Here is a 25,769-nt window from a genome sequence, read left to right on the forward strand (position 1 = left end):
AGGTAGAGCCTATTATTACATCTATGTTTGTACTTGGCTAAATCCATACTCAAAGATGTAAAAAAACTGCAAGGGGTACCAATCTGAGTCAAAAGATATTTGTGAAGTGTGGAAGTATAACATTGTATAAGTATAACAATGTATAAGGGGACATGCTGGATACATTGTATATGAGAGGGCATGCCAAAATATGTTACAAAGTATCTGAGGGAGCACACGTAGGGACAGTTAGCTTTTGAATGGAGAAGCAATTACGATAGAGCCAGCACGTCTAAGAAGCAGGCATCAGAATGGAAGGTGTGAAGGGCAATTAGTTAAATTAACTGGAAGCTGTTAAAGGAGATTGTTAAGGGTGGCAGGTAACTGAAGATATGTGACTAGTCTCAGGGCTCTCGAAGGGTGGTGACTAAAATCTTTTTCTTCTTTTGTCTGTAACTTCTCTGTAACTTGTTCTCCAAAAAACTGTATAAACTAAGAGACACAAGCCCCACTCGGGGGGCTCACTTCTAAATGTATTAGCAGAGCAGCTTTGCTAATAAAACAGAGTGGTCTGATAAATTGTGAGTCTGAGTCAAACTTTGACAGAAGATACCACTCTTCGGCTTTTAATGGGCTTCGGTACTTGAAAAAGTTCTCCTGCAATGATCCCTAACACAGTCACTCTGACAAGTGGTGATCCTGGCCAGTATTTGATAGTGATGGGGATAAATCCTACAACTGTCACCAAACACAAGGTCCAAAAAAGAGCAGCCTTTAGAAAATACAGCTTGATTCATCTCAAACCAGCTATGTTTCATTAGATAGGGCAAGCTGTAAGAATGCTAATATTTTTATTTCTATCACATTAGAACATGCTTTGGCAGTATGAGAAATTAGAATCGGTAAATTTACTTTATTATGAATGCTTTTAACTGAGGTCTGTAAATGATGACCCAATAGCCACAAAACGTAAGACAGCATCTTCCTTTTGCTCAGAATTTAACAATCAAGTTAAATGAAAGCAGACAAGAAAGCAGACAAGTTCCTGATTCTTCAAGTTGTATTTTAGATAACATGACTAAAAAGATGATTTTACATAAGAAATAAAAATACTGGTGATGTTTGAGTAATTTCAACTGTTGCAGAAAACAAAAAATCTTGAACTCAGATCTTACCAAGTACAGATACATATTTTCGACTGCTGAATTTAATATATTGCTCATGTTAACCTGGGATCTTATAAATAGTTCTTTTGGAAAAAAAAGTGTTTCTATTCATTTTAACTATCAGCTTCAAAATTCGTTAAAAACATTGTTTTTCATCCCCTTTCACTTTGCAAATCCTTGTCAGAATCACTTAAACACTTCCATCTAAACCTACACAACCTAATCTTGATGGGACAATCAATGGAAAGTCATTTCCATTGTGTTTTGTAAGTCCAAGTGAATCCTATTCATTACTTGGAATTTGAGAGATTGATTTTTTTATTGGACAAAGTATTTGCTACTGATTAAAGAGTTGGCCCGTTTGAGTGATAAATGCTGTGGTGGTTCAGCATGCCAAAAATTATTCCCATAAGCAAAACAGACTATTATTCAATCAACAGCATCATGTCAACAAGTAGTAATTGCACTTTATGACACATTAGCAGATTTCAAGAGGATAGAATTACTCTTTTGTGTTCCCTCACCACTTAGACTCACAACTTTTAAAAAAATTTCAACTGAAATATTCAATGGTTTACTAAATATTTAGCATTTCACATGCTGAATTCCTTGATTAAGGTAAAAATACATTACGTGTGGCCAAACTACTGCCAGTAAGGTTCCTAAGATGCAGCTTGTATGCTGGATGTAGCACAAGCAACTTTTCTGCCACTTAAATGCTTTCCACCACATACACTAAAGTAAACCAGAGTGGATAAAAAATTTTTTTTTATTTAAAATCAGCTTTTATTCAAATAAAATGCATTTTCATTTTTAAAATTAAACCTATTGAAAATTAAATTTGAAACGAAAACTTACATTAAAGCAAAACTTACTAAAATCATTACAGTAAATAAAAACAACATTAAGCAATACATGTTTGCTGCCCAGTTTTAAAAAGTCAAAGCACTAAACTGATGGAAGTCTCTGGCTATGCACACAGTGCCAGAGTCTGCTGAAGTGCTTCATGAGCTTATGTCAGCAGTAGCAAGTGCAGATAGAATATTTTCTTCATTTCAGTTTACTTAACTCATTCAGTTCAATGACTAGGTAATTCAGAATTAAACAACTGATTGAAAAAAAGAGGAAAATAAGCGTTCATGCTTTTTCACATTCCAGTTTTTCAATTAAAACTAGGTGGGAGAGGATGACACCTACAAGTTCTAAAATCTTAAAGGACATGAGAACCAGAAACAATCACTTCAATTCACTAACTATAGACAATATTCTTTTGTTAAAGCAGTTTGTTTTAAAAGCACATCAGGTTTTGATAAGTTTACTCTTCTTATGTATCTAGTGCATTTAAAGGTAGATTTATTTTAAAAAAATTAAACACTGTTTTTGCACATTTTTTATTGAATTCCAATTTTTCATCCAAATACAGCTTGATACAAATGACAAAGTAAAAACTAATCATCCAGTAAATTAGAAATGCATCATTCACCATTTTCTAATATAATTAAAAAGAAAAGAGCAATCTGAATAAATGTATGTTAAGTAATCTCTTAAGTAAATATATATAGATATAATGTATTGTCCTGGTTAGCAAAAAGTATCAAATTTAGCGTAAAAGATATTTGCAAATCAACATGTTTTAATGGTTACCAACCACAAGAATCAACTTTTCTTTAGAAAGGTAATTAGAAAGTACAAATGCAAAACAAGATTAAAATTATTTAAATCAAGGTTTCTAGCTTACTGATTTAAATCATGATTAAAACTGGAGTTCAAAAAAAAAAAATCAATCAACCCTAATGACAATGCACTCAAAGTACATGGGAAGAAATGAGAGGTTTTTTTTTTTTTTTTTTAAAAGTGCTTTTCCCACAATTGCATTTGCATTCCCTCTTCATCTTCAGCAAAAGTGTATAAGAAGAGGGGATAAAATATCAAGAGTGTGGAGACTTCTGGAAGAGGAAATTTTTTTTTTTTTTAAAGTAACAGACAAAATGAACATAGTAGGCATAGTTTTTCTCTCCACTTTTCAAAAGCTTAGTGGAATACAAGTAATCCCTGTTTCTGTGCTCCCGTGTTTCCAAGTTGCTTAATTTTCTCTGCTGCTTCTGTTATCAGCTTCCCTCCAATAGTCTTTTATCCTTACCTCCAGGTAAATGAGATGTTCTTCAATCTTTTTTTCCCTCAGACAAAAATAGTACTCTACTGCATATTGAAGTAGAAGAGATATTCCAGACAAAAAAAGTTCACAGATAAAATTAATGATTTATATTAAAACAAAGAACAGAAATAAAATAAGGTCCTTGGGGGGGGGGGGGGGGAAGGTTACTCATCTAAGTCAATGAAAAAAGACCTAAATTTTAATTAAAGAAACCAAGATCTCCCTTCCCCCAACACAGATTTTGCAATTTTAAGGTAATTAAGCAGGTATGAATAAACACTTCACAACCATATTTTAATCAATCAAAACACCACTTTTACATGTTTCTACACAAATTGGTAAATCACATTGACATATTTCCGAGTAGCAGCCGTATTAGTCTGTATCCGCAAAAAGAAAAGGAGGATTGTGGCACCTTAGAACTAAAATTTATTTGAGCATAAGCTTTCGTGAGCTACACATTTGTCATCATCATCTTCACTTCAAAGGTGAAGGGGGTGGAGAAAGAACAAACAGGTTTGTTCTAAAGCGAAAATAAATTTCTCCTTTTCCAAGCACTTATTTTTTTTAAACCATTCCAATAAATCAGAAAATAAATTTTAATAACTGTTTGGTGAATAATAAAATTGGCCACGAATGATTAAGAATGTCATGTATAATAATAAAACTTTGTTTATATATCAAGCAACATACAAAAATTTCAAAGCACTCTGCAGACACTACTGAATTAAGTCTAAATCATACCTCAAAAGTAAGACGGTATCCCCACTTTGCAGATGGGGAAAGCTGAGGCACAGAACAGTAAAGTGATTTGCTTAAGATCAATGCAACTAGTCTATGGCAAAATCAGGAACAGAAAGCCTGGAATAGGAGCAGCACAGAAGTCTCAGCCCAGGGCAGGAGGGACTCTGGTGGCTTATCCTTCATGCCCTTATGTAAATGAAACTTAAAATCAAATGCTAGTCTCGATTTTTGCAACAAAATTAGTTCCTTAAATACACATCTTCACCTTATTACAGCAAACTCAAGATTACTACTTCAAAGCAAATAAGAGTGGGAGAGAGCAGCAGTTTATTACAATATCCAATTGCAGTGGCAGGGTACTTCTATGCTTGACTTGGAAGGAATACACTAATTAATAAGAGGGCAGTTCAGTCTCTGTGCCAATTCACATCCTCAGCAGAAACTGCCAACATGGGTAAGAATCAGTATCAGTTGTAGTGGTTTTGGGACATGGACATCCACACATCAGAAACTGAACTGATACTGCCAACTTATTGTACATAAGATGCCAAACAATTGTGAATAAAGTTCAGCCACTACTGAATTGGGCCACTCAGGTGTATCTTACAGAGATCAACAACCAAGCTTTTATATTTATCTGCAATTCTTACGCACACCATTAAGATATGACCTTATTAAGGAATAAAGCCATGCAATCAACTTCAGTTTTATGTTACTTTCATATATTGTATTATCCTAAGGTGGGAGGGTATCAAAACCCATTCAGTGTTCACAACGAAATACACGCTTCTCCTTTTCTGTACAACAATTATGTAAAACACCCTTTTGCAACTGTTGTCAGATGCCACCGGTCTGAGTTTGAGTTCCCCAAACTCCTCTCTTATTGTTTATGCATTGCTCTTATAAGACATTTATTCTGTTTCTACTCTGCTCCAGTCAGAGTACAAACCTCTTATTCAGATATCACTAAGCCAAAATGTATAGCCATTCAAATCTGTTTTGTATTTATTAATATGTTTTCTTTCAAATAACCTTCATTCTCATGAAACCTGAGTAGGCTATTTCCAACACTGAAGATCTATTTCATAGAAACACAAAAATCACAAAAATATCTGTCTGGAAGGGATCTCGAGAAGTCATCAAGTCCACCCTTCTGTGCTGATGCAGGCACAAGTAAATTTAGTCCATCCCAGAGAGGTATGTCCCATCTGTTCTTAAAAACCTCCCATGGTGGGTATTCCACAACATCCATTGGAAGCCTATTCCACAGAACTACCCTTACAGTACAGAAGATTTTCCTAATATCAATCCTAAATTTCCCTTGCTGTACATTACAAGCATTACTTCTTGTCCTATCTTTAGTAGGCATGGAGAACAATTGACCACTCTCCTCTCTATAACAACCCTTAACATATATGGAGACTGATACAAGGTCCCCCTCAAGTCTTCTTTTCTCAAAACTAAACGTGCCCAGTTTTTTTATCCTTTCTTCATAGGTCAGGTTTTCTACACCATTTATCAATTTTGTTGCTCTCCTCCTCTCCAATTTATCCACATTTTTCCTTAAGTGTGGTGTCCACAACTGGGCATAGTACTCCAGCTGAGATTTCATCAGTGCTGAGTAGAGTAGGACAATTATCTCCCATGATTTACATATGGCACTCCTATGAATATGCTCCAGAATGACAGACTCTTTTGGAACTGCATCTCATTCAATTTGCGATCCACTATAATCACCAAATCCTTTTCAGCAGTACTACCACCTAGCCAATTATTCCCCATTTTGTAGATGTGCATTTATTTCTTCCTTCGTAAGTGAAGTACTCTGCATTTATCTTTATTGAATTTCATCTTGTTAAATTCTGATCAATTCTCCAATTTGTCAAGGTTGTTTCTATTCCTACCCTTGAAAGTGCCTGCAACCCCCTCCAACTTGGTGTCACCTGCAAATTTTATAAGCATACTCTCCACTCCATTATCCATGTCATTGATTAAAATATTGACTAGTACCAAATCCAGTTTTGACTCCTGTGGGACCCCATGAGATACGCACTCCTAGTTTAACAATGAACCGTTGACAACTACTCTGAGTATGGTCTTTCAACCAGCTGTGCACCCACCTTATAGTAATTTCATCTAGACTGCATGTTCCTACTTCGCTTATGAGAATGTCAGGGGGATTGTATCAGAAGTCTTACTAAAAATCAACTACTTTTGCTCTTCTACAGCTACCCCTCTATCCACCCTAGGAAATATAAAAATAAAAATAACCCTAGGAAAAATAACCCTAGGAAAGGAGGTCATTAGGTTGGTTTGGTGTGATTTGCTCTTGACAAACCCATGCTGGTTATTCTTTATAACTAGGGATGTCAACTGGCTAAAAAACTTAACCGTAATTAATCACACGATTTAGACAATTAATCATGATTAATCACACGATTAATCGCACTGTTAATAGATACCGTTTATTTAAATAGTTTTGGATATTTTCAACATTGTCAAAAATATTGCTTTCAATTACAATACAGAATATAAAGTATATAGTACTCACTTTATTTTTTATTACAAATATTTTGACTGTAAAAAACAAGATAGTATTTTTCAATTCACTTAATAAGTACTGTAGTGCAATCTCTATCATGAAAGCTGAACTTACAAAATGTAGAATTATGTACATAAAATAACTGCATTCAAAAATAAAACAATGTAAAACTTTAGAGCCTACAACTCTACTCAGTCCTACTTCTTGTTCAGCCAATCGCTCAAACAAGTTTGTTTACATTTCTATTGTCAACAAGAAGAGGGCAGCATTATTACTAAAGATTCATATATCCCTTCATGCTTCAGCCACCGTTCCGGAGGACATGCGTCCATACTGATAGAGGGTTCTGCTCAATAACTGTCCAAAGCAGTTCGGACCACGCATGTTTATTTTCACTCATCTGAGTTAGATACCACCAGCTGAAAGGTTGATTTCTTTTTTGGTGGTTCGGGTTCTGTAGATTCCGCATTGGAGTGTTGCTCTTTTAAGATTTCTGAAAGCATGCTCCACACCTCATCCCTCTCAGATTATGGAAGGCACTTCAGATTCTTAAACTCTGGGTCAAGTAATATAGCTATCTTTAAAAAGCTCATTGGAATTTGGTACCTTCTTTGTGTTTTGCCAAATCTGCAGTGAAAGTGTTCTTAAAAATGAACAACATGTGCTGGGTCATCATCTGAGACTGCTGTATCACGAAATATATGGCAAAATGCAGGGTGAAACCAAGTTAGAGACATACAATTCTCCCCCAAGGAGTTCAGTCACAGATTTAATTCATGCATTTTTTTTTTTTTTTTTTAAAATGAGTGTCATCAGCATGTCCTCTGGAATAGTGGCCAAAGCATGAAGGTGTATATGAATTGTTTAGCATATCTGGCACATAGATACCTTGTGATGCCAGCTACAAAAGTGCCATGCAAACGCCTGTTCTCACTTTCAGGTGACATTGTAAATAAGAAGCACGCAGCATTATCTCCCATAAATGTAAACAAACTTGTCTGTCTTATTAATTGGCTGAACAAGAAGTAGGACTGAGTGGACTTGTAGGCGTTAAAGTTTTACACTGTTTCTTCTGAGTGCAGTTAGACAGTAAAAAGAAATCTACATTTGTAAGTTGCACTTACACAATAAAGAGATTACACTGCAGTACTTGTATCAGGCGAATTGAAAAATACTATTTCTTTTGTTTGCCATTTTTACAATGCAAATATTTGTAATAAAAATATAAAGTGACTGCTGTCAACTTTGTATGCTGTGTTGTAATTGCAATCAATATATTTTAAAATGTAGAAAAAAAATCCAAAAATATTTAATAAGTTTCAATTGGTATTCTATTGTTTAAGGGTGCAATTAAAACCGCGATTAATTTTTTTGAGTTAATCACATGAGTTAACTGCGATTAATCGGCAGCTCTACTTATAAGCTCTACTTATTATCCTCCAGGCGCTTACAAACTGATTAGTAATTTGTTTCAGTATCTTTCCGAGTATTGAGTTAGCCTGACTGGTCTATAATTGCCCAGGTCCTCTTTTCTCCCCTTTTTAAAGACAGGTATTTGTTTGCACTTCTCCAATCCTCAGGGACTTCATATGTGCTCCTTGCTTTCTTAAAGATCATTGCTAATAGTTCCAAAACTGCTTCAGCAAGTTCCTTAAGTAGCCTAGGATGAATTTCATCGGGCCCTGATGACTTAAATACATCTAATTTGCCTAAGTATTCTGTAACCTGTTCTTTCCCTATTTTGGCTTGTATTCCTTCCCTCTTGTTAATATTAATTCTGTTGAGTATCTGGTCACCATTAACCCTTATAGCCCTGGTCTACATTGGTGGGTGGGGAATAGATCTAAGTTATGCAACTTCAGCTAGGTGAACATCATAGCTGAAGTCGACATACTTAGATCGACTTACTGTGGTGTCTTCACCGCAGTGAGTCAACTGCTGCCAGTCCCCCGTGAACTCTGCCTGCGCCTCTTGCGGTGGTGGAGTACAGGAGTCGATGGGAGAGCTCTTGGGGGTCAATTTATCGCATCTAGACTAGACGCAATAAATCGATCCCCACTGGTTCGATCGCTGCCCACCGATCCGGCGACTAGTGTAGACATACCCTTCATGAAGGCTAGAAGCAAAATAGACAAACATCTCAGCCTTCTTGATGTCATCAGTTATTAGCTCTCTTTCCCACTAACTAGAGGGCCTACAATTTCCTTCATGTTTCTCCTGTTCCTAACATAGTTAAAGATCTGCTTCTTATTGCCTTTTATGTCCCTTGTTAGGTGTAACTTTTGTGCTTACCCTTTCTGATTTGTCGCTACATGCTTATGCTATTCTTTTGTATTCTTTGTTAGCTATCTGTCCATGTTTAGACTTTCTGTAGGATTCTTTATTTTCAAGTCATAAAAGAACTCCTGCTGTAGTCATATTAGCTTCTTACTATTCTTCCTATCTTTCCTTTGCAGCAGGAGAGTCTGCAGTTATGCCTTTACTATTATCTCCTTGACAAACTGCCAGCTCTCCTGAATTCCGCTTTCCCTTAAACTTTCACTCCTGGGACTTTACCTACCAATTCTCTGAGTTTGTTAAAATTTACCTTTTTGAAGTCCATTATCGTTATTCTGCTGCTTTCATTCCTTCCTATCCTCACAATCATTAAATCTATTATTTTATGATCATTTTGCCTTACAGCTTCAGACTGGAAACCAATTCCTCCATATTGTTCAGAATCTACTCTAAAATGGTTGTGCCCCTGGATACTACCTCCACTTTCTGAAACAAGAACTTACTGGAAATTTTGTGTTTTGCCGTATTATTTTTCCAACAAATATCTGGGCACCTAAAGCCCCCCACTACTATCAGGTCTTGCATTTTGGATAGTTCCATTATTTCTTCTAAAAGAATGCCTCATCCACCTCTTCTTCCTGATTTTGTAGTCTGTAGTAGACTTCCTACCATGACATCACCCCTATTTTTTACCCCTTTAATCTACACCCAGCGACTTGATTGGTCTGCCTCTCACCTCTTTCTGAGCCTCAGAACAAGTGTCTATCTCTTTGACACATAATGCAACACATCTTCCCTTTTAATCCTGCTTGACCTTCCTGAACAAGCTATACTCTTCTATACCACAGCTGAGAAAGGAAAAATGGTCTATTGGTAAAAATGCTGAGAAAGGAAAAACGGTCTATTGGTAAAAATGCTAGCCTGGAACTCAGGAGAGCCAGGTTTAATTTTCTACAGGGTGGATAAAAATCAATGATTTTTAAAAAAATAAAAATAAATAAATCAGATTTTTTAAATTAAAACCGGATTTTTTTGATAAAATGCTTTTTGAGGAAAAAACTTATCTAAAGATAAAAATACATTGTAGCTCAAAGATATCATCATGGAATAGGGATTATTAATTCTAATTCTATAGTATGAGACAATACTTTCATGTAATGTTTAAAAAAAGTTTTGTAAATAAATTCCAATAGTTCATGGATTAGGGACCCCAATCTTATGGGGTTCCACAGGCTTCTGTGTTGATTGTTTAGGTTAATCTTTCTATCTACCCAAAGGGACTCAGTGCTCAGTCTAGAAGATACCATCAGAGATGCTTTGCAGTTCTCAAATTGGATTTGTGTCTCCAGAGGTAACATGCTTGTTAACAGCAAAAATGTTCTAAATAAATAAATAATATATAGAGGTGAGAAATCAGACCTCAACTCTATGTTCCTCTGCAAATTTGTGTAGACAGAGTCAATCCCCGACCTCTCTCTAAAAGTGCAAAGTTTCAAAATGTTCAATGAATAGAAGATTGTTGGGGGCGGAACAGATCTGGACAAGGAGAAGACGTCTGGAGATAAAGGTAAGAAGCGAGGAACATATGCTTTTTTGTTAAAATATTGTATGTTCGCTGTTGAAGAAAAACATCCAGAATACTTAACGTTGTTGTTTTAGTTAAATAAAACAAGGTAAATGTCTGTCTGGTGATGTTCTCCTCCTAATACAGCATGGCAAGAAAATCCTCCAAATATTATGATTAACCTACTGAATTGGAGATATTTATGAAGTCATTGGGAGGAGAACTATCTGCTTCAATTACTTTTGGTAAATGAAATAACCAATCATTCATTTTCTGATATAGCTGTAAAATTAATCTGAAAAGTTTTCAAAATAAATCACTGTTTAAAAATGTATAGTGTGTATCTTCTAAAAATGAAACCTACATCTATCTCTGAGTTGTGAAGAATATGTATTAAGGTTATAACAACCAACAAGAATGCACTTTTATGTATAAAACCCTGATTAAATAGAGTCTTCCTGCCTAATGATTCAAATCATGAAATCCACCCTGATTTTCTGCTCTACCACAGACTTCCTGGTGTCTTTGGGTAAGTTACTGAGTTTCTCCTTACCTCAACTCATCTTCTGCAAAATGGGGATCCAGGGTATTCCAATAAATAAATAAAGATTGTGAAGTTCTGAACACTATGATAGTGGGAGCCCTAAGTATTTTAGATACCTTGTTTTCATACACTCCTACAATACACCATAAAAACCCAAAACTAAAAAAAATGAAAAAAAGTTTTGCAATATCCCTATCACTTGATATTTGTGCGCGTCCAGTCGATACTCCAAGAATGAAGTCAGACTTAAAATCTAATTTAATTTCTGATTCTACAGGCAAAACTAATCCATAAACCCAATTATTCATGAGTAGAAAAGCACAACATGGTGCGAGCCTTCTATAAAGGTGCTTTTAAGTAGCTATGATATTTTTATGATATAGTTTATGACCACTATCAATGGAATTTGAATCAGAAACAGGTAGCATCATAAGTAAAGCCATTTATTTGGGGAATAAAAGATAGGTTTAAACTGGTATGAAATGTGAGAATGTCCATAAGCAATAGTGTTTTGTCCACATTCAGGCAGTAATTTGCTTATATAATGTAAATTAAGGCATCTGAAAAATGGTCCCCATACTTAAACGATCATACATATTAAATGGTCCCAATATTGCTATAAAGAAGTTATATATTCTAAAACTGAACAATGTAGGAGAACAAAGTCTGAACCTAAATCTGGATGAAAATATTGGACTTAAGATTCTTCAGACCATGCTGCCAGCATACACATGTGGGTTCAGGCCCTAGACATATACAAGCCAAAAGGACAGAACTTCTAAAATGTGTCAGGATTGGTTCAGGGGCAGTGTCTTCCACAAAAGGATGGTCTGGAAGCAGATCTCTTCCTGTTCTGCCCAACCACCATCACTTTGCAGTTCAGCAGTTCGTAAGAGCTTCCCACTCCTCCTTCCTTCCTCTGGACAAAAACAGATACCACCTACCCTCACGCTTTGTATTTACTCTTGTAGTTTCTTTTTCTACATTCACCTGATAAGATCAACCAGATGTTCCCTCCCTATGGATCACTGGCCATGATATCCTTTGGAATCATGTGCTGCCTCCATGGTTTGGTCAGCAAATCATATGGTGGGATCAGCTGATGCCTTGGAGCTATGAGCTGCAGTGGCTGATTCTCCTACCCCAGTGTCTCATCATCCACCTTCGGGATTGAATCCACCCTGATTGAATCAGTATGATTAAGACTACTGCTTCTCCTCCACCTGAAACAGGATTGGGCAATTCTGAACCCTTTCTTTCAACTGATTGTGCTGTGTGGTCTGAGCTGCTGCCATGCAGATGACTGAGGACACGTATCCAGCAGGCAGTAAGGACATTAGCTGATTAAGCTGGAAGCCAGACCCTGAAGCCCAAAAGTATTTCCTTTGACAACACTGAACTCTTTCATCATGATGGTGGGCAGCTCTCTAACACAAGAATGTATACGTTTAACGTAAATATTGTCACAGTTCAGGTCAATAGCACCCGTATTCCCTATTTATGGTTCAGCAATGGCACCCACTCCAAGCTGCTCAGCCATCACCTCTCTTGGATGGAGGTGCATCTCTGCATTCTAACCAGACTACACAGTTCCCTGACTACACTGTGATATCCCCAGAAAAAGACAACCTACCTAACAAGGCCTACTTCGCTCCTCTTTTCAGAGACAGTACACAGTGTAATTGCCGCAGTTAAGTTACCGCACTGTTCTTTCTAAGCAAGCACATTTATCTTTAAGGTAAAAGCATTACAGTGAAAACATACTAAATACAATAAAATAACCCACATGCATGCTAGTATGCTTACCAAATCTCTTGCACAGCCCCATCTCCACAAAAACACTGGTTAGCACCAATCCTTCCAACCCTTCCCTAAGGACTGGGGCCCTCCCCTGGGACAGAAGATCCTGTCTGTATGCTGGATCAGAAAGAAGGCCCCCCGAGTCAGTTGAAGCTCAGGTTATTTATCCAAAAGTCCTTTCTTTGTGTGTAGGTCTCAGGAGAATCCGGTTTGAACCAGTGAACCTCTCTCCAGGGGGCGGTAGCTTTCTGGAATTGTTACAACTGAGTTTATTTGCCTAACTACTCACCACTGTACTTAGTTCTTGGAGGCCTGTGGTCCATCTCCCCCATAAAATTACATACAATCCCTTAGTAGCAAAACAGGCAACTCCTAAAAAAAATTCAATAAAATTTTACTCAATTCCATAAGATTTGTCCAGGACACTGTCATACCTGTCACAAACATTTCCCCATGTATTGAGAAGTGGTAGGCTAATGTAGATCCATTTTATCAAGGTAGTGACGGGGGCGTGAGGGCTGATTCAATGCAAAAGGTCAGGAGGCTGTGGTCAAGCACTTTCACTAGGATTTAAGCATCAACTGTGTCTGAGAAAAAGGGTTGGATTCACTATACTAACAGGTTAAATGATTTCTTTGGGAAGATGCCTGCCCAGGATTCTGGGTTGTGAGCAGAAGCTCTAATACAGCCTTGGTTTTAATTAGATGGTTTAAGTCAATAGGATTGTATGATGTTTGGGATTTCAGCATCAAAAGGCAGGCAAGTTATGACAGCCTGAAGCAGATGTTACTTGCCCTTCCCCCATTTCACTGTTGCAAGGACAAGTTGCCCTCAGAAGTTATCCTGTTTAAGTTTGTATGTTTAAATAAAGTTGCAGCCATTCAGCCAAATTCCAGGTGTGCCTGTCTTTATTGGCCCCTTGCCATTCACAATGCTTTATCTTTCATTTATGACTGAAAAATAAGGGTAAGCATTTCACTTCCCAGAAATGTTAAACTACGCCAACACCATCCTATTGAAAAATACTTTTTTTGCCAAGTTAAACATTAAAATGTACACAAATAAATAGCACCACTTCTCAAACAAGCTGACTACCAGCACTTTAACAGCATTCTGACAAGGTTTTTGTACACCTGACACAAATGACAACATTAATTACATGTTACACGTATTTTTACAAACAGATAGCTGATCCAAAAAAACTAAGTGGCAGCACGTGGAAGCTTTGATATTTAGAAGTCTTCTACTTTCTAAAGTGGTGCCAGAATTATCAGACAAGTCATGCAATACCAGAAGGCAGGATAAGCCTAGCCAGAGTAATTCTAAGTGTGATTCATGGTTGCCAGTCGGTAGATATGGAAATGACTGGCTCATGAACCATTCAACTGTCCAGTTAGCTTCAACAGCGAGGGGCTGAAACCTACTCAACACTCCCAACTCCTTGATGTAATAAATACTCTTTCGCTATGAGCCCAAATTAATATATTATGCTACTTCTACAGCAAACAACAAGCACCCTTTTTAATAATTTTTACATTTTTATATAATTAAACTAGTACATTTTAGTTTAAGTATAAGTAACTTTTCTTTCTAAATAAAGTCCAATTATAAGTAGTGTACTAAGGCACAGTACTTGCTACACTGTCAAGGACAATTAAACAAGATTCCTGACATTGTTCTGAGTGTTTGGTTTAAGAACCACATGCTAAACTGGCAGCACACAACTGAAAAGTAGGCTGCATCTGATTAAAGGAAATAAAGGGATCTAAAAAATACATCTAAGAACAATAAAATACTTCAGATTTTTATACAACACTACAGTAGGAACAGTTCAATTGCCCCGACCTTAAATAAATGATTTAAGCTTCAAAAGGGGTTTTTTGTTATACATTTGTATGGTGCTTAGTATAATAAGGTCCTGATTGATGATTGGGGCCCAAGATGTTGCAACACCACAAATTACAAAATAATAATTGCAGCACCTAAAGTTAGATTTAAAATAGTTGATTATCCTCAAGCTTTCACTTGCAACATACCTTTTCAACATTATTGAACCCCCTTTTTTGACAGAGTTCTTTGAAGTGTTTTAAACTGTCCATTTGATGAAAGATGCTCAATTAGCAGCCCCAAGGAAACAAGTCTTCTATTTGTCCATGTAACAGATCCCGTACAAACGGCAGACGTACAAGTTCCTTACTCTATCTAGCCAACATGTCTCAACCTTGACATGGAGAGACCACCTTCAAAAGGTAAGATGATAATTTAATCCTTGCCTTCTCTGCTGAGTCTGAAAATCTGGTGGTGAATTTTGCAATTTGGAACCTGGACTGTGAACAAGCTTATTTCACATAGGCTACAAAATAATCAGATGGTAACAACTTTAAGTCACTACTATCCTGAGCAAGATTAAGCCTTCTCTTTTCTACCTTTCCCTGCATTTTGTCTGATCTTTTCCTCTCTTCTTCCCTTCAGGCATTCCCTTCTTTCCTCCTCCTCTTCATTCTCCCCAACTCCTAAAGTGCTTCTAACATTTGCATTTTGAGTGTCCAATGAATTTCTTATATCTAAGAACAGAAGAGACAAGGCAGGCAAGTTAGTGATATTCAATTATGATTGTATGACCAGGTTCAGTATCATTGGAAATAAACTCTGTTTATGAAACAGATTCCATTAGTGTCTTCTGATCTAAGAGGCCCCAAGACTACAGACTAGACCAGTGGTGGGCAACCTGCGGCCCGCCAGGGTAATCCACTGGCAGGCCACCAGACAACTTGTTTCAATTAACCATCTGTAGGCATAGCCACCCGCAGCTCCCCGTGGCCACGGTTCGCTGTTCCAACTGGGAGCTGCGGGCGGCCATGCCTGCAGATGGTCAATGGAAACAAACTGTTTTGCAGCCCGCCAGCAGACTACCCTGACAGGCTGCAAGTTGCCCACCCCTGATCTAGACCATAAAAAAAAAAAAAAAAAAAAAAGAGACCCTTTACATAGTCCCTGGAAGAACTGAAAAATATTGGAAACAATTCCAGTTCAGATCAAATTCTGCTTTTCATATCAAGCAGCAAAATGCACTCACTTGTACAAACAGGGTTTTTTTTTGTACATCACTGATGTCTTAATATTTTCTTATATATAGTCTTTATTTCCCAATTCCCACCTCCAATCAGGGTGTACTGATTTAAATCAAAGAAATTAAACCAACAAGCAGGAAACCCTAATTTAAATAATAAATTTTAATAGTGTTTTGCATGTGAACTTTTTAGTTATTTTCCCCAAAAAAAGTTGATTAGCTGATAACCATTAAAACATGTTATTTGTAACAAAATAAAGCCTATTAAATTTGGTGCTTCTATTTGCTAATCAAGAGGATAAGTGTGTATATATAGTAACTATATAGTTTAAATTATGTTTATTCAGATTCTTAATTTTTACACTGTTAGAAAATCGTGAATGATGCCTCTCTTATTTAAGAAATGATATTTTACTTGTGGGTTTGTGTCAAGCTCTATTTGGACAGAAATTCAATTCAATTAAAATGCACTAACAGCATTTTATTTTTTGTTAAATAAAACTACCTTAAAAATGCTAATACATAAGGAAAAGAGTTTATTAAAACATGTTTTGCATTTAAAACTAACTGATTTCTTCAACAAAAGGAAGTAGTATCTGTAGCTAGTGAATTTAAATTATTGTTTCAAGTCCCAATGTCGTTTAAGATTTTAGAACTAGTAGCTCCCATCCTTTCATACACAGTTGCTATTCTTAGATTGAAAGTCGAAAACAAGCTGGTTTAGCACTTCAACAGATTCTGGTGCCAGGTGCTTAGCCAGTAACTGCCACTAGTTCAGTGGTCTGATTTTCTTTAAATCTTGGCACCAAACATGCACTGTTTAATATTTTTAATTAAATTAAAATTATCTTAATAGATTATAATAAATGTAGGCCTTAATATAGGTTATCTCATTCAAATTTAATTTTAAAGAGATTTGGTTTTAAAAAATAAACTGGGTCTTTAATTGATTAAAAAACTGATTTAAATTAAAAAAACCTGATTTTTCTAAAAAATAAACTATTTTAATCCATCCTGCCTCCAATGCTATCTTGAAGCATTAGTCTTGTTACATTGAAGTGAAAAAGGAAGCCTAGCAGTCAAGCTTCAGCTGATCGAGGAAGTCTTTACCAAACAGTGTTAAAGTAGGCTTCAATCTAAATTGCTGATTCAGTGAGAAATTAACCTGCACTGAAGCACCTAGAGGAGCCTCCAACTTGCCTGAAGTGTATGAAGAACAGAACTTTCAACCAAACACAAACATGGGAACATTACAATACCCTTTTCTGTAACTATCATCATCATCACCACCAGAATTTTCATGAATACAGCCTTAAAGAAAACCAAGCTTCACAGGCGAGGTGGTTGTTCTAAGTTCAACAAAAAAATATGAAATGATTTCTGTCAATACTTCTGCATCTGCACTCAGATGACTCTAAGCTCCTGAAAAGGTCTAAAATGGTAGCTGTAAGATGTTTAAGGACCCACCATTCATAGCGATGTGGGTGTACACTACTGAAAATGTTAACTATGTAAGTAATGTTGTTAACTTGAAATACCAATACTTTTAGCAGAAACATTAAACAAATGTGCTTATGCCACAATTTCAGTCTCCCATACCTTCCCTGGTGCCAAAAACATAAATGGCCTCCATCCAAACACCACAACCTACAGCTTTCTCCTAACAAATTCTAAGTTATCAATACAAAACTCTACAATACATTGTACATACAACATTTCACATTGACAACTGAAAATTATGGGGCAGATGGAAATTTTAATATAGAAATAAACAAATTGTGTGTTGATTTTTCATATTTAATTCCATAAACCTCCATTTTTAATTCTGCTAGATCTGCCACAGAATTTTGAGTCTGATGAACAAAAAAGTGTCATACAGTTTATGTCCTGTTAAGCCAGAGTACAAAAAGCTTTTAGCATAAGGCTATTCTTGAGCTCAAAATAATATGAGTCAGCGGAGACTTACTACAGTAGTTTGGAGCTTAAAATTAGAGAAGGGAGAAGCAACGTTTTGTTTTTCAGCTTGAAGAATCAGTAGGATGTATTTTACATCCCCTTCAAAAGGAAAGGGCATGGAATGCTGTGCCACTTCTACTGACCCATTCAGTAAGAATTCAACACAGGTGATTTTTTCAGCCCATTTCATAAGATCCTTGCTGCAAATGGGTGGAGATACCACAAGGATGTCTTACCAATGTCTGTAGGTCACAAATCCAGCAATGCCATAAACACAATCTGTTACAGAAAAAATATATGTTTAGAAATAAATCCAAGCAAGAACTGCATATGTAATGGCATAGCCATGTATTCAATAACTCAGAATAGACACTTTTGGATGGTCAGTGGAGCTCTTACCCTCAACAAAACACATCACTGCTCACACTTGATCTCACTGGTGCCTAAAATGTATGCCCATATATACAACAGGGCAATCTGTTCCTAGCTCAGTCACTATATCTCAGCAGAATTACACAGATGGGTATGAACCACATGACCCAATTCCTGCTGGAATGCAGGAAACTGTGGGTGATCAAATAAAAGGGGCACTATCGGTCAGTCAATATTAAAGTGAAAATCAACTCTTTGTTAATAAATGGTTTTATGTACTTGTTGGAGTCAGTTGGTAGCACCATCATTATGTAATGTGGGTACAGAGTGAGAAACCTAACAATATTATGGGATAGTGCAGGGAATAAATCCAGTTATAAACTCTCAGAGTTCATTTTGACAGAAAGTAAAGAGAGGCTTACTTCAAAGTCATGTTTTACCTTCACAGAACAAAAGTTAGAATTCAATCTTCTTACTAAATAGTTAATAAATATTTAGATACGCTTAGTTAGAAAATTGCAACAACACAAATTAAGATTTGTCACATATTTTAGAGAATAAATACATTTTAAAAATGTTTTCTACAAAATTACAGATTATAATCAGGATTACTGGTTATATGTTAACACCCCACCCAAAGAGGTACCTGAACCTGGGTTTTGACACTAGAAATACTCTGAAAGACAATAAATTAAGTATTAAGAACTGCTTGCAAAAGGCCAGCAGGCCCAAAGATCAGTCACTTTCTGGGACCATCAGCCTTTGGAAATAGCCAATATTCCATACACTACAAGAAAGTAATTTAGATTAATATATACCCAAGAAGTAAACCATAAACAAAAAAGAAAATCAGGAGAAAAAAAACAAAAAAAAAAACACACTTTTTTTTTTCCTCTTTATTATCTACTTTATCTGCTCAATTAGCAAAAAGAAAAACTATTTTCTCAACAATTAACTAAATTTCACAAGAAAAAACAAGTTTTCCCAGGGTAGTTTGGGGTAGGAGGCAATAATAAACCATTTTCATATTCAAATATTCCCTTAATAAATATGGAACTCTAATAAAGTATTGCTTTAATATCAGAGAAGTTGGTCTCAAGATTCTTATTTTTCAAGGGGCTTCTGTCTTATTGTGTCATGTGGACAGCATTTTTTTTAAACTGAAAAGGATTTCCCTTAAGACACAAGCGTTACCCATGGTGGGCTCATCAGTTATTCAAAAAAAAAAAAAAAAAAAAAAAAAAAATCAAACCAAGCTCACAACAGCACTATTTAAACATTTTTAAAGGCAACAAGCTTATGCTCAAATACATTTGTTAGACTCTAAAGGTGCCACAAGCCCTCCTTTTATTAGGAGCATACCAATCTGAATAATAAAGGGGGAATTTAGCCACAATGTGACAAAAGCAAATGCCCATTGCAAATTAACTTTTGCAGTCCTTAAAGGAAGAGGTAAAAATTATACATAATAGTGACTTTGGAATTTAGCTGCAAAAATGAATGAATTATACTTGCAAAAAAACAAAACCTTCCCTCTTTCTCTGTCTCCCATAAAGATGCACCTATTTCTCATTTAATGGGAGTTATTTTATATTAGTCTTGAATCAGAGTGAAAATCTTTTTGCAATATGGAAACCAATGTGGCTTGCATGTCAGGGAATCCTGTTCCATCAGAAAGCGTCAGGAAATGCTGTTCTGAGTTTTACTCACAAGACTCTGGTAGAACTATTTTTTGCTAAACTGTTCCATTTAAAGTGACATACTGTAGTTTTCTGAGTCAGAACGTAAGTCATGCAGTTATTCATGTTTACATCCCATCAAGAATGGTTTCTCATGTGATATATTAGGTACATATAATTCAATAATATGGGACTTAAACCAAATTACACATTGTACCATGTTAAGAGCAATATTTAATGTCACGCAGACTATTTTCACAGGCCTTTCAACTAAATTGCAATAATTATTGTAAGCAGTCCATGGAATCACTAGTCTGTTTTCCCCCTTCTTTTTCTTTATCTTCACTCCTCTAAACCAAGTGCATTGAGCCAAAATTGATTAGTTTAATTTAGTGAAACTACATTCTCTGTATCACAGTTGGATGGAAATTCTACTAACAGATACAGAACGCTTCTAAAATTTATCACTTTTAATTTATTTCTTTAAACATACACAAAAAATAAGGGGAGCCTTTTGGTGGACATCATTGTAGCAACAGGCCTTTCATACTACGGGACTACCTAATCAAGATGAAAAACACACACGATCTAACAGGTTGTTAAACCCATATAGAATAATTCAACACTAAAAATAAAAAGCCCTTACTTCTCCTCCCACACAAACTTTGACAGCCACTAACAAGTTCGTTATAAGGCAGTATTTCCCATTATATTTTAATATCAAAGCTCAGAAACAGAGTTTAAGCATTTTTAAAAAATAAAAAAAGAGCATCAGCAAAACACAGTGATATGATTCTTTTCTTGAGGCAGACTGAGCTGTATATTTCAATCCTCGAAATATGTAACTTAATCATGTCCAGTGCATATATATTAAGGAGGAGCAAAGGGTTGGGAAATCTTACCAGCAATCCTCTTCACTCTCGCATTGCATTACATTAATCCTTTTGTGCCAGGAGTTGGATTTTCCTGCATGACATCCATTGCCAGCATTAGATGCACTGAAACCACTGGCACCGAACAATTAAAAATAGACTTGCACAAAACTAAACCTCGACTGCTCTATCAACAATATCTGCTCAAAATATTCTCTGATTCCATAACAAGTATTTCCCTTTTTCACTGAACACCATTGCTTAAAATATTTAAACTATGAAAAAAACAAAATCACCCTTCAAATATTAATAACTTTTAGTTGAGTAAGTTTCAGACCGCTCATCCAGTCAATCACTGCCTTCTCACAGGACACTAAACTTCCATTACCTAATCCAGATAACAAACCATGTCTAATATGTGTTCATCATTTTGACTTGAATACTTTAAGTTACTCTGATTTCACCTCTTTCATAGGCTTGTAACATTAAACTTCTCATTGCACTCAAAATACATTTCTAGCCTTATTGCTAGTAAGAACATTGTATAGTCATTCCCTTTTTTCTTGGATTAACCCATAAACATTCAAATATTAAGAATTTTACCACAAACTACTAATATTGAGCAGATTAGGGAATCAGAAACATGCACTGAACTTGTTTTCTGCCCACCACACCATGCCTAGGTATTTCTGGGGGTCCCACTGCTCTCCAGTTACAACTCTTGCATAAATAAACTGTATTGTCTTAGAAACAGCATTTCCTCATTTTGATCAGGTTTAATCCCGATGCTTGTTGGTTCTGCAGTCTGACATTTAATGTACACATGAAGTAGTAAAGTGTTATTTTAGCAGAAAAATTACAACTGAAGAGTGAAACTTTTTTTTAACAGGAAAAAACAATTTTATATGACAGTTATTAGGACCTAGTTTTATACTGTTTAACTACTGTTTCATAACAGAGCATATGAGGCTAGTAACACCACCACCACCTGCTAAATAGCGGTATTTAAAACCTGTGTTCAGTAAGAGTAAAACAAATCACATTAATTTATAATTGCAATGATTTAAGACGATTTTCACCAAACATGCATGTTTTAACTATAATTATCTTCTGTATTTTTCTTTGTTATTATGTCAAAATAAAGGCGATTAGGCAAAAATATGTGCAGCAGCACACGGAGGAGGAGGAACCAGAGCTGGGCTTCCTTCAGGTATCACTGCTGCTCCTCAATCTCCAACTGCATCTCGCACAATACACACAGAGGCCAGCAGCTGCTAATAGCACAATACTGATCTTTAACTTTCCTTTCCCTTTCCGAGAAAGAATGTGCATTTAGATTCTTTATAACTATACATTTTCCCAAAACACCAATCTCTCGTTGGTTTCACGATTCTGCATAATGTGCATACAAACTTAAAGGTCACGGCTGCTTCCTCTACTGTTTACAACCTCTTTTGCAGGGTCCCCCAAATCATATCGCTCAAGTTACTTAGAATTTCCAGACTTGTAAATACAAGGGCCACATGGGAGAAGAAGAGTTATGTTCCCACATCCCACATTAGTGGGTTCAATATAAGAAAGGGAAGGGGATACGCTTTGCAATTCCTCATCCTCCAGATACTCCAGATTTGTGCACTGCCATCTCTCCCCTTCCCCGCCAGCTCCACCTTTGCTCACGGTACCCTTCCCTCTCAGCTCTGTGTAGTGTCCACCCCACACATGTGTATAGTCCCCGTACCTCACCTATGCCCCCATCCCGCCTCAGCGCTTCTGGTCCTTGGGCCTCGTCCCTCCTCTGAGCTTGTGGCCCCGGCTCTCCCCAGCCCTGTCCCTCAACCACAGCAATAGCCCCAGCCCCTCCGCTCCCCTCCACCGCCTCTCTCTCCCTAATTGCCCCCTGGCCCTGGCCCGCTCGCACTCACCGAGCTTGCCGCGGGACTCCTCCAGCTTCTGGATCTGGTTCTCCAGGAAGAGCACGGCCACCCCGAACGTCAGCACCGCCAGCAGCTGCAACTTGGGCGGCAGCATAATCCTGAGCAGCCCCATGAGCAGCAGCAGCAGCGCCGCCCGCCCGGGATCACGACATAACGTGGGGCCCGGCCGGGGAGGCCGAGGGGAGCCTCAGCCGGGCGCAGGGACGCAGCGCGAGGGTAGCAGTGAGGCGCACGAAGGGACACACACGGCTCTCACATCCCTCGAGAGCTACCCCCCGCCAGGACTGTCCCAGCCGCCCCCCGCGCCAGCCCGCCCCTCACTAGCCTCACTGCCCGCCCGCCGCCTGCGTGCGCTGCTCAGCAACCGAACGCCCAACCGCGCACACCCCCACCTAACCCCACCATTGACTAGCAAAACACACGCTCTACCCACGGCCCCTCCACCATTGGGCGGCATCTCCTACGCCCCACCCTCTCCCCTATCCCATTGGCCGGTCAGTCCAATACACCGCCCACAAGTGCTCCACCCCAATAAAACGGATGTACGGACGTGACGCCCCTCCCACACGCGTTCCTTCTCCATTGGATACCTGCTCTGAAGTCCGGCCCACATATCTATATATTATTGGGCATTGGCACCGCGGCAATCAGCAAATTCGCAGCGCCATTGGTTAATCTGGTTGCCAATCTTCAGGATTAGAGGTCTGTTCGCTTTTGAGCTGTAGGTTATAAAAAGAAAAAGGACCCCAGTGGGCTTACTACGTTGATGCCTGAGTAAATTTCCGAAATGATATCTCCAGCTACATTATAAAGCTCTTTCCTTGATAGGGCCAGGTAGTTCCTCTGCAGATTCTCTAAGTATAGAGCCCTGGGATAATCTTTTTCCTCGGCGGTGTAAGGGCCCTACTCGTGCATTTTGTTTCCTTCGCCGTAGGCAGGGAAAAGTCACCCTACGAGGGCGGGGTCTTGAGAGTAACCTCCCGGCGGCGGTACTGACAGCGCAGACCCGCACTGAAATGGCGGCAGTTACAGGATTAACGGCTCCGGGGTGCTGGCCCCTTTGGTTCCTGGCGGTGCTGCAGGCGGTGAGGGCGGTTTCCAATCTGGTTGGGCTCGAGGGAGAGGGCTGCTGTGGGTACCTTCCTCCCTAGGAAGACTAAAGCCCACAGGGCCTGGCGGGCAGAGAGATGCCGGCTGAGGCGGGGGCAGCGAGTGACAGAGAGAGACGTGGCCTAGCGGCCGGGGTGGCTCTTTTCGTGCTCGTTTCTTCTTCCGTAACTGACAGCGGCCCATTCTTTCCCCCTGCTCCCGCCTGCGCCGTTCTCCCTCCTTGTGCCTTCTAGAAAGCGGCGGCGCTGATTGTCCCGCCCGAAGGGAGGGCTTGGTCCTGCACTGGCTGACGCCCGTGGTGGATACGGTTTAGGAGGGTGGGTTGCTCTGATTTGGTTGTGAGAGGTAGAGTCTCTCCTCTCCGGGTTACCCTCTCGGCTCTAGCCTGGGTTGACTATCACTAAAGAGTTGTTGTTCTCGGGGCTGGGCGGTAACTCGGGAAACGAGTTTGCTGATCTTCTCCTTCCAACTGGATGTTGTCCATATGCATCCCTGACCCGACACCGTACCGTAGTATTGGTTAGAGCTTGGCCTTCTCAGTACCAAGATCAGGGAGTGGTTTGGATTTTGTAAAAGGGCTGTGTGGCTGCCCCCTTCGGCTCATGGTTTATGGAGGTTGTATTGTGAGGAGAATATTGTGTTATTGCTATATCTGATCTGCAAGACTTCTCCCTTTCTGTAGTGTTGATGAGCAGTGGTGGCTTACATTTTTTTTAAATACCCTTATTTTCCCCATCCTCCCAAAAAATGTAGGATTATATTAAATACAATATTTATCCCTTTTCACTGAGTTGCAAAACACACAGCTACTGAAAGTACCATAGGAAGAAAATTAAAGGAAATGTTATAGAATCATAGGACTAGAAGGGACCTCCAGAGGTTATCTACTCCTGTGCTCATGGCAGGACTAAGTATTATCTAGACCAGAGGCTCCCAAGCTGTGACAAAGAGGAACTTTCGGGGGGGGGGTGCAGCAGAGGCCTGGGCCAGCCCCCATGCGGGCAGTGAGGGAGCATCCCCCCCAGCTCCTGGCCCCACCCACACCACCAGCTGTGGACCCAGCCTCAGCCCTGTTACCCCTGCCTGTGTCCCCCTTCTCCCAGAGGATGACCTGGCCCCACTCCCCGCCCCAGCTGGCGGGGGGGTAGGGGGGCACGTGAGGTAAAAAGTTTGGGGACCACTGATCTAACCTGCTCTTAAAAATCTCCAATAATGGAGATTCCACAGCCTCCCTAGGCAATTTATACCTTTTAACACAGGAGTTCTCAAATTGGGGTCAGGACCCCGCTTTGCCTCCAGCATTTATAGTGGTGTTAAATTAAAAATACTTTTTTTATATGTTTACAAGGGGGGGTTGCACTCAGCGGTTTGCTATGTGAAAGGCCTCACCAGTAAAAAAAAGTTTAAGAGCCAGTTTTAACATGTTCATTCTCCCATTGAAAGATGAAAATAATAATAAATTATTTAGGAGTAATAATACTTAATATATTGATGATTGCCAAGTTTCATTTTGGGTTCATTACATTCTCTGCCTTTTTTTCTTCTAAGCATTCATGTTTTATTTCTCTTCCTGTTGCTCTCTTCACTCATGAATGCTGTAATCATACGGTAATGGGCTGAACTGTCCAGGGTGAAAGCTGTGTGGGGCCAGAATGTTTTCTCATAGCTGAAGTGTGTTGTTAGACCATGCACACACACAGAACTAGGCCTGCTGAGCTATTTCCTGAACTTGTATGCAAGAACAGCTGTACCAGGGGCTGTTTTGAAGCAGGAAAGCATAGTAGGCTTCAAGAAACTGCCCACTGCTACATCCTCAGGAGCACATATGCTACAACTCTCCACTGCAGATGTACAATGCTACACGAGTTAAGTGATTTACCTAAACTGAAAAAGCCAATTAGTTGTAGAGTCAAGAGTAGAACCCAAGAGTCCAGACTAGCTATCAAACAGCATTCCTTTCCCACAACTGCAAATAATTATTTTAAATGCTAAAATATGTAATGAT

General features: G+C 38.4%; 2 protein-coding genes across 2 annotated transcripts in view; one reads left to right on the top strand and one right to left on the bottom strand.

Annotated features, from left to right (window-relative positions):
- HS2ST1 (heparan sulfate 2-O-sulfotransferase 1) overlaps positions 1-22,928 on the bottom strand; it is a 148,554-nt gene extending 125,626 nt beyond the window's left edge. The window contains exon 1 of the mRNA XM_077824446.1: positions 22,643-22,928. Coding sequence (XP_077680572.1) covers positions 22,643-22,766 — 124 coding nt within the window. The 5' untranslated portion in view covers positions 22,767-22,928. The remainder of the gene's footprint in view (positions 1-22,642) is intronic.
- Positions 22,929-23,630: 702 nt separating this feature from the next.
- The window catches only part of SELENOF (selenoprotein F), a 36,293-nt gene continuing 34,154 nt past the window's right edge, over positions 23,631-25,769 (top strand). Inside the window, exon 1 of the mRNA XM_077824020.1 lies at positions 23,631-23,739. Within this exon, the coding sequence (XP_077680146.1) occupies positions 23,671-23,739 (69 nt within the window). The 5' untranslated portion in view covers positions 23,631-23,670. The remainder of the gene's footprint in view (positions 23,740-25,769) is intronic.

This window comes from Eretmochelys imbricata, chromosome 8 (assembly GCF_965152235.1).
Source record: "Eretmochelys imbricata isolate rEreImb1 chromosome 8, rEreImb1.hap1, whole genome shotgun sequence".
NCBI lineage: Eukaryota > Metazoa > Chordata > Testudines > Cheloniidae > Eretmochelys > Eretmochelys imbricata.